The 16,469-nt window shown below is 58.8% G+C and overlaps 1 protein-coding gene across 5 annotated transcripts in view; it reads right to left on the reverse strand.

Moving 5' to 3' along the window:
- HDAC4 (histone deacetylase 4) overlaps positions 1–16,469 on the reverse strand; it is a 290,774-nt gene that overhangs the window by 47,239 nt on the left and 227,066 nt on the right. For all 5 annotated transcript variants that reach the window (XM_046018154.1, XM_046018153.1, XM_046018155.1 and 2 more), the window contains 5 exons: positions 15,710–15,826; positions 15,428–15,626; positions 9,309–9,529; positions 5,799–6,056; positions 3,177–3,363 (listed from right to left, as the gene is read on the reverse strand). In XM_046018154.1, coding sequence (XP_045874110.1) covers positions 3,177–3,363; positions 5,799–6,056; positions 9,309–9,529; positions 15,428–15,626; positions 15,710–15,826 — 982 coding nt within the window. The remainder of the gene's footprint in view (positions 1–3,176; positions 3,364–5,798; positions 6,057–9,308; positions 9,530–15,427; positions 15,627–15,709; positions 15,827–16,469) is intronic.

Here is a 16,469-nt window from a genome sequence, read left to right on the forward strand (position 1 = left end):
GACCACTTGTCAGAAAACTTCCAGTTCACCAGGGGCCAAGGGGAGCTCCCGGGAACGGAAGGAGACACAGTTGGCTACTTATGGCATATGCCCAGAGGTCCCCGGGTGGGAGAAGCAAGTCAAGAAGAAAGACGTGAAAAAACACCCCACGCCACTCCCTGTGCCCTCAGCTGTGGGGCGCTCATGGGGCAGGGTCGTGTTGTCCTCCAAAACTCAGCTCTTAGTCCCAGATCCCAGTCCCTCTTGTCAGGGAACAGCCTCTCTATGAAGCTGTGTGCTGGGCTGCATCATATCTGAGCTTCTGGGGCTCAGAATAAAGACGAGACTCAGTTCCTACCCTGAGAACCTTCCAGAATTGCTGTGACAGTGTGAGCACACATACAAACAGGCAAACACAAGGGTATTCAAAATCGGCACAGAATGGACGTCACTGAGTCCAGGAACTTGCAGCGTCCTTGGGGACAGGGCAGAGCTGCAATGCCTGCTGGTGCCCCTAGGGGAGCCATGGCAACTGAGTCACTCTTGGCGGGGAGCTGCGGCTGGGCTCTGCTGTGCAGGGAATGGGGACCCCCCCGGACCAGACTGGCTGAGGTCATAGCTAGGAAGATGCTGCAAAGGGGGAGGGAGACTGTGTGTCTGGAGGCGAGGCTGGAGGAAGGGGGAAGGGCGGGGGGGGGTCATGTGCACCCATACAGCTCTCCCTAGGATGCATCCATGTCCTGTGCCCCTCCCGCAGTGTGGGAAGTGACGGTGGGGCCCACGGGACATTTGCCAGGAGGGGTGTCCATCGCCCCTGCCGCGGCACTGTTCGCAGTCCCCTTACACATGCTCCCCGAGGGCCAGGCGGGTCCCCGCGAGCGCGCATCTGAGCCAGCACCTGCTCTTTCCGGCCCACAGAGGTGGAGATGCTGTGTGAGCGCTGTCGCCAGACCCACCATGTCAGCGGTTGGGGAAGGGGGTGCCGTCACTGACCACAGGGGAGCGGAGCTGAGGCCATGCTGGACGCCTGGCCTGAGGGGCATCAGTCCCAGTACCACGCCCTCAGTCTCCCAGTTGGGCTCATAGGACTCAGTCCCTGGGTGCTGGGGGAATTCTGGGTATATCAGCAAAATGCAGTGGGGCAGGGTGGCCATGTGGTCAAAAAGGTAGGTGGTCAGGGGAGGCTCCCGGGACCCAAATGCAGAAACTCACCACCAGCGCACGGAAGTGCGTGTGCAAGACACATACGCACGAGAGGCTGGTTCGGTGGTTTGTAATGGGAACATATGCCTATCTCTGCACGTGCGCACGTGTACACAAAGCACACGTGCATGCCCACTTAAGCAACCCAGATGCCGTCAGTGCGATGAACGCGGCATCGTCACGTGGCTGGGACTTCCCGGTGACAGCATGTCACTCCCGCTACGGACGGGACCCTGGAGACGAGTCTGCAGAGCTAGGGTACGGCAGAGCCAGTCAGGACACCCTGCAGAATGCAAGGCAGCAATGATGACGAGCTGCGTCCGGGTGCATGGACACCCCAGGATGGGGCGACCCCAGCACAGGGCGCAGGGGACTAACAAAAAGCACACAAGGACCACTGAGCCCTGTCTGGCGAAATAAATGACGTCTGTGTCCAGCTGTCCATTTGGCTGTGCAGAGAAACAAATCTGGAAGACTGAAACCAGACTATGACCTAAGACTACCTCTGGGCCGTGGGATTAGGGGCAACGGTCAATTTCTACACATTTTCATCCCGTTTGTTCTCCTTATAAGGAACTCATACTATTTTATACATTTTTAAAAAAGTAACAGTGCAGGGGCGCCTGGGTGGCTCAGTGGGTTAAAGCCCCTGCCTTCGGCTCAGGTCATGACCTCGGGGTCTTGGGATCGAGGCCCATGTCGGGCTCTCTGCTCAGCGGGGAGTCTGCTTCCTCCTCTCTCTTTCTCTCTCTGCCTGCTTCTCTGACTACTTGTGATCTCTGTCTGTCAAATATACAAATAAAATCTTAAAAAAAAAAAAAAAAAGTAACAGTGCAGACGAGCCAAGACAGTACATCAGCAGAGGGGGAGTCCCCTGGCCGAGTCCCCTGGCTGGGTCCCCCTGGGCGGCACGTAAGCACGAGGGCCCCCAAGGGCCTTCTTGGCTCCCATGGTGGGCACATTTTATGTGGCACTTTTCTGCTGTGCCCACAGGGACAGGGGTCTCTCTCAGGGACGTGTCTACCTCAGGTCTCCTGATTCTACCTGTGACCCTCTGCAGCTTCCTGGAAAGCCGTGGTTTAATTTCTAGTTAATTACAAATGACGATTTTCTCTTTTACGACCTAGCGGAGAGAACTTAGCCATATCTGGACACCACGTTACGGTGGGCAGAAAAATAGGACGTTTTGTACTTTGTCCTGTTACAAGGCTGCCGAAGAAGGAGGAAACCATTCTGTGTTTAGAGCACTTTCTCCTCCTCTGTCTCTGGCAGGAAGTATGAGCGAAGAACCATCTGCAGAGCGTCCTACTGGCCTCTGTCCCGGACCAACCGTGGCTGGGCTGCGGGGACCACCTGACTCAGAGCGGGGAGCCTCAAACCCACCTACACGATTCTGGTCCCTGACTGCAGGGGTGTCACCCTGTAGGCAGGTTGCTCAGGGCTCCTGCAGGGGTAGGGCAGGGAGGGCAAGGCCACCCGGAAGGCAAGAGCCCAGGGGCGGCTTGGCCATCCTCACATCATGTGGCCTCACCCACACAGGCTACCTGGGCCACATGGGCAAGACCCTCGTATGGAGGTTTGGTTCACAGAGCGGCTGAGGAGAGAGGACACGCTCACCGTCCCTGCTGCATGGAGACGGGAAGCCACACAGCCTGCTGGCCACGCTGGCCCGCCAGAGGGCAGTCTCTGGAGGAAAAGGATTCTCTAGCAAAGGAAAAGTGGGCTTTGGTGCCCAAGAGAGACCACAGCATCATGGGGAGGGTGGGTGGGAAGGGCACCTCAGTGACTGATACAGATGGTCCCCCAGCCAGGGGTCAGGCCAGGCGAGGGCACAGGTGGCTAGCTCTCAGGCCCATGCAACCTCTAGCCTCTGGACGGCGCAGCCCCAGAGCGGGCCTCCCACATCCGCTCCTGCCGTGAGCCAGTGTCACCCGTGGGTGCCAGCTGACCAGTCAGACGGGGTCGCCCCGACCCCATGCCCTCTGTGCGCATACCTGTGGTGAACCTCGGTTTGGCGGGGGGCTCCTGCACGGACATGGGGAAGGTGGCTGACGCCGGGGAGGACTGTGCTCGGGACAGAGGCCGGTGGCCACCGAAGGACACGGGGATGCCCGCGGCCTCCATGGACGCCTGGTAGTTCCTCAGCTGGTGGATCCGCTGCTGCTCCAGGAGGAGGGCTTGCTGCGGGCAGAGGAGACACGGGTGTTGGTGGCTTCCAGGAAACCTCCCACCTACCAGCTGCAGGGCTATGTGGTCCCTTCCTGCAAACCACATGCCCCTTTGTTCACTGGCGTGCGGCACGCGGCTCGGAGCATGTCAGGGCAGCTGGTCGGGATGAGCTGCCTGCTGCCCATGGAGGTTCCCCTGCCTACAGGCAGCCGTCCTGGGCCAGTCTGCTGCTGTCTTGCTTCAGACCAAGAGGATCCGATCTGCATGCTCGAAACACACGTGAGGAGCACATGGCAGAATAGAAACGCTGACTCTTCCATTCGGCACCACGGTCTGCTCCCTGGCCTCTCCCCACCCCACAGCCCCTCACTCCAGGGCAGAAAGACTGCAGATGCAGCAAAGAGATGTCTCGCTCAGGCTGCAGATGCCCGTGGCCTTCTGGCCAGTTTTTCGGACAGGGAGGGGATGGGCGCCACTCAGAGGAGTGAGGACCCAGATGGACAATCCCCAGGATGTTAGCCGCTTTTCAGCAAAAATAACCAGGGGAAAAGGAGGTGAATTCAGAAATAGTTTTTTGCGAAAAACTCTTTTTCATGAAAATTGTGTTTCTATGGGAAGAGCACAACACCACAGGGACCTAAAACGAGCAGTTTGGAAACTAAGGGAGCTCAGGTGTGAAGAGGCAGGTTGGCGCTCAGAGCAGGGACGGCCTCCCTCGAGTGTGGCCTGTGGGCACCACCATGAGCTCACACGGCTCTTCTCTGCCCTGGCTGCAGGCCAGTGGGGAGCCATGGGGGGCTCCAGAAGGGGTGCAACGGAGTGGGAAGTGCTGTTGGGGCCCGCCCCCCCAAGGCACGCGTACCTGTGAGGGGCAGAGGGGAGCCCACCCAGAAGGGCCCCAAGGCGGCAGGGGCCGGGCTGGCAGGGAAGGCCTCCCCAGAACGGTGAAGGCACTGCGGGTAGTGGCCTAGGTGCCAGGGAAGGCACAGTTCCTGCACGAGCCCGGCCTTCATTTCCGTGAACAGATCTTGTCCTTTTGCAAGACCACAGGGCCCACGGCCTCTGTGTGAGCAGCGGCACAGCAGCTGCACAGCCACCAGACGGGAAGAGAACCTCTCAGCCCCACTGCCCGATATTCCTGCCTTCAGGAAGCGGAGTCGGGGCGGAGCAGAGGGAGAGAATGGGACCAGCTGCCCGAAGCCGCCTTCCCGTGCTTCTGCAGATGGAAGCCACAACTGCGGGGTTCACACCCATGGCCATGGGCACCAGACTCCACCTGATAGCGCCTCTCCCTGATGCCCGGTTTCCAAAGCATCAGCGGCCTCGGCTTGTGCTTACAAGGACCACCCAATTCCCAATAGGGAGCTCTGCTCATGATTTTTCAAAGAATACAGAAACTAGGTGTCTCTACTCGCTGTCTTGGGGTTATAACAAAATAACACTTTTTCTCTAAACAAATGCCGATCACTTTATCATCTGCAAGACACCAGCCCTGAATGTTCACTTAAGGCTGTTCCAATATCCTATAAGCATCCTGATAATGCACTGAATTCCACGTGCTCACGCTCAGCAAGGCCCTCCCACCACCCCGGGAGCAAAGCCCCACACGGGTAGGCTCCCAGGATGGCCAGCTGGGCTCAGAAAAGCATACTGAACACCGGCTGCCTGCAACACCCTGCTCTGGGCCACGGGAGCTACTGTGCCCATACACAGCTCTGCTCCTAAATGAATGTTATGATCAAATCCTGCGTCCTGGGTACCCCGGCTCTTGGGCCCTGCCGGCCAAGAACAAGCAGCCTCCCTGGGGCTTCCGGCTCCCTAGCTGGCTGTCCAAGTGTCCTGCAGACATGGCAGTTTTACTTTCCACTAAATTGATAAATCATTCATCAGATTTGTTCATTAGTCTCTTGTGAGTTTGGTTAATATGTGTCAGTGCCTGGGACGAGGTGTCTGTGTCACTATTTTTTCGATCTATAAAGTTGGTCAGTACTGCCCCCTTGGGCCCCCAAAGGCCCTGCCTACCTTTTTGATCAATTAAGAAATCAATCTACCTCCTCCCACCTTTGATGATTACGCCGATCCTACTAACAGTCAGATTTATGTGAACCTACAGTTTTTACATCTGAAAGAAAGCAATCTCTAGGGACTCTGGGGCTGGCATTTGGCTGGGTTACAGGCGCATGGATAGCCACAGTGGACAGAGGGCCAGTAACTCCTGGTATTGCTAATGTCAAATAGACTTCGAACTGCAGCCGCATCCTACACCACCCAGGGATGGATGGGCAAGGACCCGGCCAGGCAGGAATGGGGGGCCCTGCAGCATTCAGACTGCCAGCCACAGGGCGCTGGCCCTCAGGGGATGTGGGACACTGTCTGAGGGCCCGTCCTGGCCCTGTGTCCTGCCCCTGTCCTCTCCCACCTGGCCTGGCCCCAGCCAGCAGGGTCACCTGTCTGAAGAGCAGCTCCTGCTCTGTGGGCTGGCGCTGGCCAGACTCCGAGTCCCGTGGGGGCTCCGCCTCTTCCTCGTCACTCTCGATGGGCTCCTGCTTCACCTGCACCCCAGCCAGCGTGTGCGGCTCCTTCTGCCCTGAAAGCCGGTCCAGGTAGGGTTCCTCCAGGAGGGCCTGGTGCTCACGAAGTTCTTCCTCGGTCTCCTCGGGGTGGCTCTCAGGCTGCCGGGCTGGCTCGCTCTGTTTGGGGATCATCTACAAGGCAGAGGGAAGGGAGGAGGGCGACGGAGATGAAGGGACAGTAGAGGGCATCACAAGGTCCAGATCTCAGAGCAAAGGGACAGACGACCGCGGGGGGATGCTGCGAACCCTGAGCTAAGGCCCACAGCCTGGGCGTTGAGGGAGTCTGCCCCACCCGGGGAAGGGCAGCTCCGCACTTGCTGCACATCTGTGAAGGAGGGGGCGAGTGGAAGACATCGGGGTCGGGCTGTGCTGCCCTGCAGAGGGTGGGAGCAGTGGAGCACCTGCAGGCTCGGGAGAGGGGGCCACGCAGCACCCTGCGCACAGTCTGTGGGTCTGGCCCCAGGGCAGGCGTTGGGGAGCAGGGTGCTGCGGCCACTGGAGGAAACCCTACGCGGAGGTCACCGGGCCTTCTGCCGACCCAGTGGAGGGCTCGCTGGAGCCTCGGAGCTGAGCCAGCAGAGGCACCCTCCCCCAAACAAGGAAATCACGGCCGTGGGAGCTTAGCGGATACACTTCGTGGTGGCAAGTGCCAAGCTGTGCACATGTGAGTCCCCTCAGGAGCTCCACAAATGTGGCTGATGGCTTGTGACCCACCAGCCATGCTGTGAGTTGCCCCAGGATGCGGAGGGGCTTACTCCCATTGGAGGGACCCTGGTGGGGTCTGTGGAGGGTGCTGATGGCGCTGGCACCCTCTTGGAGGCCTGGGACTGGGAGGAGTGTCTGCCCCATCCCCATGGCATCAGCTCATCAGCAACGGAGGCAAACAGGCGGATTTCTCCGCGGGGATGGAGCTGGCTGCCCGTTGACCTCAGCCCGCCTTCTGCTTCTTCCAGGACCAATGCCGGGTGGGGTTAGAGCCGAATGTGTCAAAGTCCCAGATGGTTCTGTTTAACGCCCTGTGGCGCCCACTCCTTCCTCTTGTATGTTTTGTGTGTCAGCCTGGGCTGGGAGTGTGGGTCCCTCCCTGCAGTCCCGGGAGGGTGCTGTAAGATGGGGAAAGCTCAGAGGCAGGGGAGCAGGTGGAGCGGGAACAGGGACCTGCGTGTCCCCAGGGTGAGCGTCCTCAGCTCTCTCTCTAGCCTTCTCAACTTCCTCAGAAGATAAGGGCATCTGAGCAGCGACCTCCAGGTCCCTCCAGAGGACTTGGGATGCTCTGGGCTTCCGTGAGCGCCAGCTCGGCCCTGTGAAGCGTTTCCGGAACCCAGAAGTGCCAGCCCCACTGTCCTGGGAAGCGCTGGGCAGGAGCAGGGGCACCTGAGCGGCCACCGTCTCCCTGGAGCTCGGCGCCCATCCCGAGGCACGGAGAAGCTCCAAGGGGGGGCCTTGGCCTCCAGGTGGTGGTACAGAGGGAGTCGGGGAGGGTCGAGGCCACAGTAGCGGCCTCCCGTGACACCGAGTGCACGTTCCACCACCGGCCATGGCCACTGGGGTTCGGGCTCCACCGCCATACAGCCTCCTTGGGGCGTGGCCACAGGCAGAGGCCTCCCTGTGCCCGAGAAATGCAGTTCTGCGTGCGCCAGCCAGGTCATGGGCTCGCCGCTCTGCAGAGCTGGTTCGGGGGTGAGGCTCCTGTGGGCAAACGCAGCCACGAACCAGACACACAAATCAGCTCACTGTCCTCCGATGCCCTTTGGACCTTTGGCGCCCCTTTTACCGATGATGTGCGGACAAATGCAGGTCCTCAAGACCAGACTGCAGTTGGGGCCAGTACGGGAGCTCATTGGACATGCTGGCGGTCCGCCCACCCAAACAGAGGGGCCTGAGTCTCGGGTTCACGGCCCGGCCGCCGCAGGACTCCAGCACTGTGTGGCGCTCCGCAGCTGGGGCAAGAACCGCGTGCTCAGTGAACCCTCCGTCCTGCAGGGGCTCGGACGCTGGCAAGTGCTCTTTTCTAGCAGGAAGAGGAAAGCCCGTCTGCCGCAGCACCATTCCCACCCCATTCGACTCAAAGCCGCTTGGGGGCACGTCCAGACGTGGGGGCATCCCCGCCACTTCCCAGCTGTAAGCTCCGTCCACCCGGTGGGGGCACGCATTCTCCAGAAAGTTCCTTCGCCAGGCAAACCTTTATTAAACACCATGGCACATGAGGCCCTAGGCACTAACAACCAATGCTGGCCCATGGCTGAGGGGCACCTGTGATGGCTCCAGACAATGAGCACAGCCGGCTCGAGCGTCCATCCTCCTGCTCATACAGGCTCCCGGCCCCATAGCACGGTTCCCTTAGCCGGGGACTGTGGGAAAACCGAAGCGGCTGTGTTCGAAGGCTGGGGCTGGAGCCTCAGCAGGCTGAGAGGGTGGGTGACCTCAGAGCTGCCAGGAGCTGGGTGCTCCCACCATCGGAGGGGGGAGCCCCTCAGGGACAGTGAGCCCAGGCATGGGGCAGACACACCCGTGCTCAACAGCACGAGATAACATCACTGGCTCCCCGAGATCCCAGGAGAACGTTGCACAAACACTTCAATCACCGGCTGTTCCCTCTAGTAATCAATCACGTAACAGAATCCCGGGGAGATCACCCAGTTTCTAAATCATTTTTTCCAAGAACTCACCAGGAATGAAGAGGTGTTTTCTGTCTTCCTAAAACCTCCCACCCCATCAGTCAGATCAAATTAAGAAGCCACAGCCACGCTAGGAAGACGGACGTGAACTGCCTTTGACGCTGGGAGAGAACGGACAGTCCCCATCTTGCCCACAGGAGGCAAGTGCCTCCGCCATCCCCATGAGGGCCGTGTGGGGCGGGCCCCTGCTCTCGATGGGTTCTGCACCCTCTGCCCGGGGGCCATGGACACTGGGCATCTGGCCATTCAGGACCCTGGTGCTGGGGTGGGGGGGCCTGTCTCCTCATGTGCGTCCCTGTGACCTTGTCGTGGGGACCCTTAGGCCAGAACTGGGCTGCTGCTGGCCCCCACCTTCAGGGAGTACAGCCCAACTTCAGGTTTTAATCACCAGCGTGTTTAAACATAACAGCCTGCGGCTGCTCCCTGCTAACAAGCAGCTGGAGGGGCTTCGGGACCACGCAGGTGTGCACACCTCTGAAGGCCGTCGTGCACGCTATCCCCTTGAGGGTGAAGTCCCACGGGGTGGGCAGGTGCAGGTGCGGTGGGACTTGGACAAGGTGCTCTTGGGGCTCCAGGCGGTGGACAGCGGGCGGCTCCCTGTGGGGGTTTGCTCAGGGAAGGGAAGGGTCCTCCAAGAAGTCAGGAGGACGTGCTGAGCCCTGCCCCCGCCCAGCGGCCCCCACCAACCCTGCGCCCGCAGACCCACCTTGTTCATGTGCAGCTGCTGCTGGAAGTGCTGCTTGTGCTTCTCCAGGAACTGCTGGTGCTGCTGCTGGATCACCAGGTGCTGCAGGGCCGGCGCGTTCTGCGGCAGTGGGGCCGACTGCGTGCGCCCCAGCGGGCGGTGCTGCCGCAGCTTGTGCACAGACGGGGACACGCGCTCTGCACCCACCAGCGGCTGTGCGTGCAGGGGCAGTGCACCCAGGCCTGAAAGACACCAGTGGGAAGGTGACACAGGCAGAGAGGTGGCAGGGCATAGGGGAAGGTCCGCCGCTCCACCCCGGAGCCCCAGGCACACACCGCCAGAAGCCCAGAGTGCAGGGCACTGGGATGTGGCCTTCCCCTGCCACCCAGGCCCCTGCCATAAGTGGGCGTCCGAGGGACAGGCTCCGGCATGGTGGGCCCGCCCACGGGGAGGCTGTCTGGACAGCCCTCTGGGAGCCCTGCGCCCTGGGAACGCTGGTGTCGGTCTGAGCAGCACTGCAGGCAGCTGGAGAGGTTCGGGCCACCCTGAGAATGGTGGCAGAGGTCCCAGTGGCCTGGAATGTTCCAGAAGGCTGTGGACACGGCTCTTCCCTAAGTGACCCAGAAACTAGTCATGCTGATACAAATCCCGCTATGTCCAGTCAAGGTCAACACCTTTCTCCAAGCGTTCTGCCGGCCTGCATGCCTTCCCACCGCTTCGCCAACCCGCGCCTGGACCGCGTGCTTAAGAAACTGAACTGACACACGATCCTCTTCTAATCTGCATTTGAGTCTTATTTTAAAATGCAACCTCTTCGGGGGACTCAGGATGCCAAATGCTTCTCCTTCCGTAAGCTTTTCATACGTCTGGATTTTTAATTTTTCAAACTGGGGGTTTAGGCACCTTACCATTTTTCTAATAAAACCTTGCCCTAATTTTCTTTTCTTTTTTTAAAGATTTTATTTATTTATTTGACAGAGAGAGAGATCATAAGTAGGCAGAGAGGCAGACAGAGAGAGTGAGAGGGAAGCAGGCTCCCTGCTGAGCAGAGAGCCCGATGTGGGACTCGATCCCAGGACCTTGAGATCATGACCTGAGCCGAAGGCAGCAGCTTAAACCACTGAGCCACCCAGGCGCTCCAAAACCTTGCCCTAATTTTCTAATAAACCCAAACCCTATCTGATTGTCCACTGCCCGGAAGCCTCAGATGGATGGACACAGGCTCAGACCGAGGAGGACCCAGGTCACAGGTGTCTGCCTGGGAGGGATGGCACGTGCCCAAGCACAGCAGCAGCCAGGCTCCCTGAGAGCATGGCCCCCGGAGCCTCCCGAGGTGTCCCCAACAGGCGAGTACTCCTGCCTGCGTCCCCCCCGGGGGCTCCAAAGACCCCCCAGGAGCACTACAATCTTGGTCTTCCCCTTATCCCGTCACGGCTGTGGCGATTTCTAAATGCTGTACGCAGATAGAAAGCACACACAGAGAAAAGACCCAACCCTCACAAAGTTGTCCCTCACTAGCTGTTCACGACTTCTGTCAACTTTGTCCCTTAAACCACCATCACCTTCTGTCCAGTCCACTGTTTTCTGAAAAGAAAAGTCACCATGAATTTCATTATCTGCTCGGCTACTAAATTAAAGTTAGTAACACAAAAGATCGACTCATTCCCTGTCAGGTTTTCTAGAAAAGCTAAAAAAAAAAAAAAAAAAAAAAAAAAGCATCCCCCTAAGAAGGTGCTTTGGAATTCTTCCCGTTGATGGAGGTGTCCTGAGCAGCAACGTGAGGAAGTCTGCCACACGGGGCTGCACTGACGGGATCGGAGGCAACACGGCCCTGAGCAGGTCCCCCTCGGACACGCAGCTCCCTGAGCAGATGGCCCTTAGGCCTCCGTGCGCACCGGGAAGGAAGGAGATGTCGTGAGGGGGCAGCAGAGCCGTGCCTGGCTATTGGGTGGCTGGCCCCACGCCCCCCAGAGAAGCTTGCTTGGACTCCAGGACAGGGACCCAGATCCCCAGAGACTGAGCATCCAGGGCTGATCCTGAGCAGGAATGAGCTGCTCCAGCGGCCCAGCATGAGTATGAGCCCGGCTTCTGGTGCGTCCTGCCCTCCCCGATGTATAGGTTCCTCCTTCATGTGGCTCTGAGGACATGGGCAGATGGTGGGAGGACCCCAGTCCGTATTTCACTACGGGCCTCCTGGGGTGTAAAACCCCACGGCCATCCCCCCAGAGATGGGTCACAATGCAGAAAACGGAATGCCCAACCTACTGGCCAGGTGACTTCCAGTTGGCCCTTCAGGTCCTTTGCAAGGGTTTCTGATGACAAACCATTACCTGGCTTTTGGTATATATCCGAAAAGAGTTTTAACACTAAACCACACTACACTGAGATCAAATTCTGTCCTAGGCAACCCAGCCATCGGCCAAGGTCTGTGTTGTGCTAAGCGCTGTGCAGGGGCAGAGCCTGACCCGTGGCTCCTGGACCCTCTCTGGGCAGGGAGGCCGGGCTGCCTGGGGCGTTTTCCTGAGCACCTGACCAGCTGGGAGGCTGAACCAAGGCTCCGTTCTTCCCACCCACAGCATGGGCAGAAGTTCCTCTGTGGGAGAACTCTGGGAGTCCTCTGGGAGAGGACTCACTTAGCATCACAGACCTCTGCTCCTTCCAACAGGACTGGGAGGGTGGCCAGCACCCCGAAGTCCAAGCTGGACCATGTGATCCTAAGGACAATGTTAACTCCTGGCACTGAGCCAGCCATCCAGGCTTCAAGATGTGCTATGCACAGCACTAACTGGTGAGTTCACAAACAAAGGCACCACTTAGATACCCCCCCAGATATGAGGGTGGAGTCAGGCTGCCCTGATGTTCTGGACCTGGTTCTGAAGTGCTGGCCTTTGTACTACGGAGATCTGGTTAAGTAGATGAACTCACACTGGACGAGTGACTCATGTGGCCTGGGTCCTTAGAAACCCATGTGATGTGTCCCTAGCCCTACACACCACAGTGAAACTCTTTAAAACCCTTCTAAGGACAGTAAGGTCTAACTCATGGTTTGCAGTTCGGGCCGCACGTGAGCATCACGGGAGCACTGCAAGAAAAGCCGTGTGTGGCAGGGCCTGCCTGGATCATTTGGCCTTGCCGGAGCTTCTGGGGGCCTGGCCGCAGCCAAGGATCGCTGGTTAGGTCCCAGGTGCAGCAGCGCCCACGGCCAGTTGTGCTCAAGCCCCTCCTGGGATTCATGGTTTTCAGGACAAATGAGGAACACGGCAAGCATGTGATCACCACTGCAAAGACCCGCAGAGCCCCCATGCTCGGAAGGATGACCACAGGTGAAGGCTGCCTGTCCGCCCCATACCAGGCTGGGGCCGGCCCCGTGAGTGACCAGAGGCTAAACGATGCCACATCCAGCAGGTGAAACATCTGTTCCCTCCACCGGTCTTTCTCCCCCCATTCCCCTAATACTCCCACGTAAGGTTTTGGCAACCCCAGCCTCCTCCAGGAAGACTTCCTTCCTTGATGCCCACCCTGAGCGCCCTGTCCGGACCGCAGCTCTCCGGGCCCTTGGGGGTCCGTCTCCCCGGCGCCTGGCACAGAGGAGATGCTGGGTTGCAGACCTGCCCCCTGGCCACACAAGGACCACATCGGGCGGGCTGTCTGGACAACAGGAGCTCACAGTGCTCAGCAAATAGGGTTTCCTCCTTGGGACGGTGGTTCCATCTCTCCCCCACACTTGGGGAGTCAGAGGCCCAGCCTCCGGGAGTGTGCCAGGGCGCACTGCTCTTCTCAAAAGATTTGAGCAAACAGCTCCAGCCGTGCTGGGGCAGTGGGAAGCAAGGAGGCGAGGGCCACTTGGGGGTCCCGCTTCAGGAGAGATGTTGCTCTGCGACCCGCACCTTGTCACCCCCCTAGACCCGGGCCAGCCTCTTCTCCCCTGGGGCCTCTGCTTCCACCCTTTATGCCATGGAGCTGCTCTAGCTCAGACTTTCTGTCTGTCCATCATGATTATCCACAAGGACTCATGGAAACTTGGGTCTGCTGGCTGGTGACCCTCGGAAAACTCCGACTTCCCCTGGCTTTGACCCCAGAGCCGTTGGCTGCAGGCCATCAAGCCCGAGGAGGTGCCGGGAGCGGGCTGGCCACACCGTAGAAGCACAGCGCCTGCTGTGCGGGAGGGAGGTGAGCAGGAGATGAGCCACGCCAAAGCCATGTGGAGGTGGGAGCTTCTGCAGCCGCAGGCAGAGCACACAGGAGGGAGGCCACGCCAGATGGAAGTGGGGATGGGGACTGGGGTCCAGCTGGCCCGGGGGCTGGGCCCAGTGAGGAGAAAGGCGGCCCTGGTTGGTGAAGAGGGAGCCCATACAGCCTCGAACCATGTAGTGGGCCCGTGGGCACCAGGCGTCCGCTCCCGGCCAGCGCCGCCCAACAGGCCCCTCTGTGCGGACACAGACCCCCCACATGCACCGACTCAACCACCACCAATCACCCGGGCACTCGCTATGCCCCACATGGGACCAGGAAACTGAATGTTTGCCTTTACTTCTGGGCCTTAACTTCCATTTTCAATGTCAGTGGCCATGTGGGGCCAGCGCTCCTGCCCAGGACGGCTCTGCTTGGGGTGGCACAGGCTGCCCGGGCCTTGAGGGGCAGGATGCCAGGTCAGGAGGTGTGCTCCCACCGAGACCCGAGGCAGGGCCCTGTTCCCGTGGAGGGGATAGGGAAGGAGCCATGCTGGGGTGGACCGACGGGGTGGCCTGGGGGAGGCGAGGGAGACAGCAAGGTTAAAGGTTAGAAGTGCCAAACCCAAAAGTAACCACAGCAGTGAATGTCTAAGGGCGTCATGGCAGGTGCTGTCCTGTGGAAAATATGCCTCACTGAGCCCTCAGGAAACTCAAAGAGCGGGTTACTTGTGTTATCCCCCTTTCACGTATGGGGAAACTGAGTCATGGCACATGGGAAGCCTTCCCAAGGTCACTGAGCTGGAAGAAGGGGAGATGAAGAAGCCTGTGTTCCTGGCCATGACCCTGCCTCCAGCACCTTCAGCCAGGGTCCCTGGAACTGGGAGGGGCCTGTGGATTCGGGGGCAGGGTGGGCAGGGAGCTGGCCAGGGTCTGAGCAGTCGTGCCCCAGCCTCACCGCTGCAGGGAGGCCGTGGGCAACTGCCGTCACAGACAGGGCCACGAACTACACACAGAGGACAGATCCAGCAACTCGGTCAACCACAAAGGAGTCAAGTTCAGCAAATTTACTGGCGAGGTGAGGACCCATAAGGAAAGACTACTTTCTGGGAAGCTGTGGGGCATGGCGTTAGGAAAGCTCTTTAATGGTGGGGGAAGGGCAGACACTCCTGTGATGAGATGAGCAGGGGACCGGGACCATGAGGACAGTCAGGTGCCACCAACGTGTTACTAAATGACACGAGACAGAAATTGAGGCATCCCTCACTGTTAAGGCCCCTGACATTGAGAGTCAAAGAGACTCAGATGTAACTTCAGATCAGACCCCGAGACCCCTGTGCTCACGACCTGTTGTCTGAAAGCTAAGGAGATGTGTGGTGAGGCTTCCACTCCCCCACAAGCTGTAGACCCCTCAACTCTGAAGAGGATGGTGACCCCAGTGCTAGCACCAGGGGAACCAGACAGACACATGGACATCAAGGAACACTAGTGGAAGATGGAGCTCGCCATCTGCAGACACACCTGAGGGCAGGATGTAGCCCCTTGAGTCCAGACTGGCCCCATGACTCTCAACAAGGTGACTAGAATGGGCCCTGTGTGCCCACAGGTCGGGACCTGGTGACGCGCTTAGCACCTGCATTTTCCACCCATGTATCAGGGAGTGTGAAGGGGGCGGCTCTGAGAGTTTTTTCAATTCTAATTCTGAACAAATAATCAGATTTCCAGGAAGCCAAGCACAAAGGGCGTCCCCAACCCCTGCTCACCTGTGCTGAGGGGCGTCCGTGTGGCCCCCGTGCTCACCTGTGACGAGGGGTGTCTGCGCAGCCCGGGCCCCCACGCTCACCTGTGATGAGAGGCGTCTGCACAGCCCAGGCCCCTATGCTCAGCTGTGCCGAGGGGCATCTGTGTGGCCTGGGCCCCACTGCTGACCTGGTCGAGGGGCATCCGCACAGCCCAGGACCCCGTGCTCACCTGTGACGAGGGGCGTCTGCGTGGGTGGCTGCTCCAGCAGGACCATGTGTTGCAGGAGGGGGTTGTGTGTGGCCCCGCCGTCGCGCTCCAGGGGTGCCGTGCTCAGGTAGGGGGTGAGGTGGGTGCCGGGGAAGAGGGAGATCCGCTGCTGGAGGGCTGGGAGAGCAAGTCGCTCGGCTTCCTGCTGGCCGGCCGCCCCCTGGAGAGGCACAAGCATGATGCCCAGGCCAAGGCCCTGGGACAGCGGCCCCACACCGCGCACACCTGTGGACGCCTACTCACAGCGGACGGGCCGGTGGCAGGCAGTCCCAGAGTGATGTTGGGCAAGGACGGTGATGTGTAGAGGGGGAGTGGGGCCACGGAGCCTTCTCGAGTCACGAGTCTGTGTGCCAAGCCGGTCTGGAGACAGAACACATGAAGGCCGTTACACACGGTCCGTCCCCAATAAGCGTGGGCAGCATATGCCACAGGAAATCACAACAGAAAACACGTCGGGGCAGGCCCTGCTGAACTCCCAGATACCGCAGTTCACACGACTTACCAAGTTCTAGCATGTAGGCAGGCATGACATTTTAAAGCAGGCCACAGACATAGATTCACAGCCCATTAGACTCCTGTTTTTATCCAGACTGCTAATTCATGGTAAAACTATCAAGAAAACCTAAGATAATGTATTTTAAAATATATTCTTGGTTGGGAATGTCTCTTCAAACACAATGTCAGAGGCAGAAACCAAAAAAAAAAAAATAACGATTAAAAATATCCCTCACAAAAAAGGCAAATAACAGTCGCTGTAATGCTGGCCACACATCGGGCAGAGAAAGCTCATATGTAAAGAACTCACAGATCAAATAATGAACAATGAGAAAATCGCACGGAAAGGCAAATGACAAAGAGCTGATATTAAGGGAAAATGAACTCATGAAAAAATACTCAACATCATCAGTGATCTAAAACATATTTAAAACCTTATTAAACCAGCAAAGATATGACAACTGAGAATACTCTTTTGGCCCCAAGGAACAGAAGGGCATTGATCAGT

The sequence above is a fragment of the Meles meles genome, chromosome 9, assembly GCF_922984935.1.
Source record: "Meles meles chromosome 9, mMelMel3.1 paternal haplotype, whole genome shotgun sequence".
Lineage (NCBI taxonomy): Eukaryota > Metazoa > Chordata > Mammalia > Carnivora > Mustelidae > Meles > Meles meles.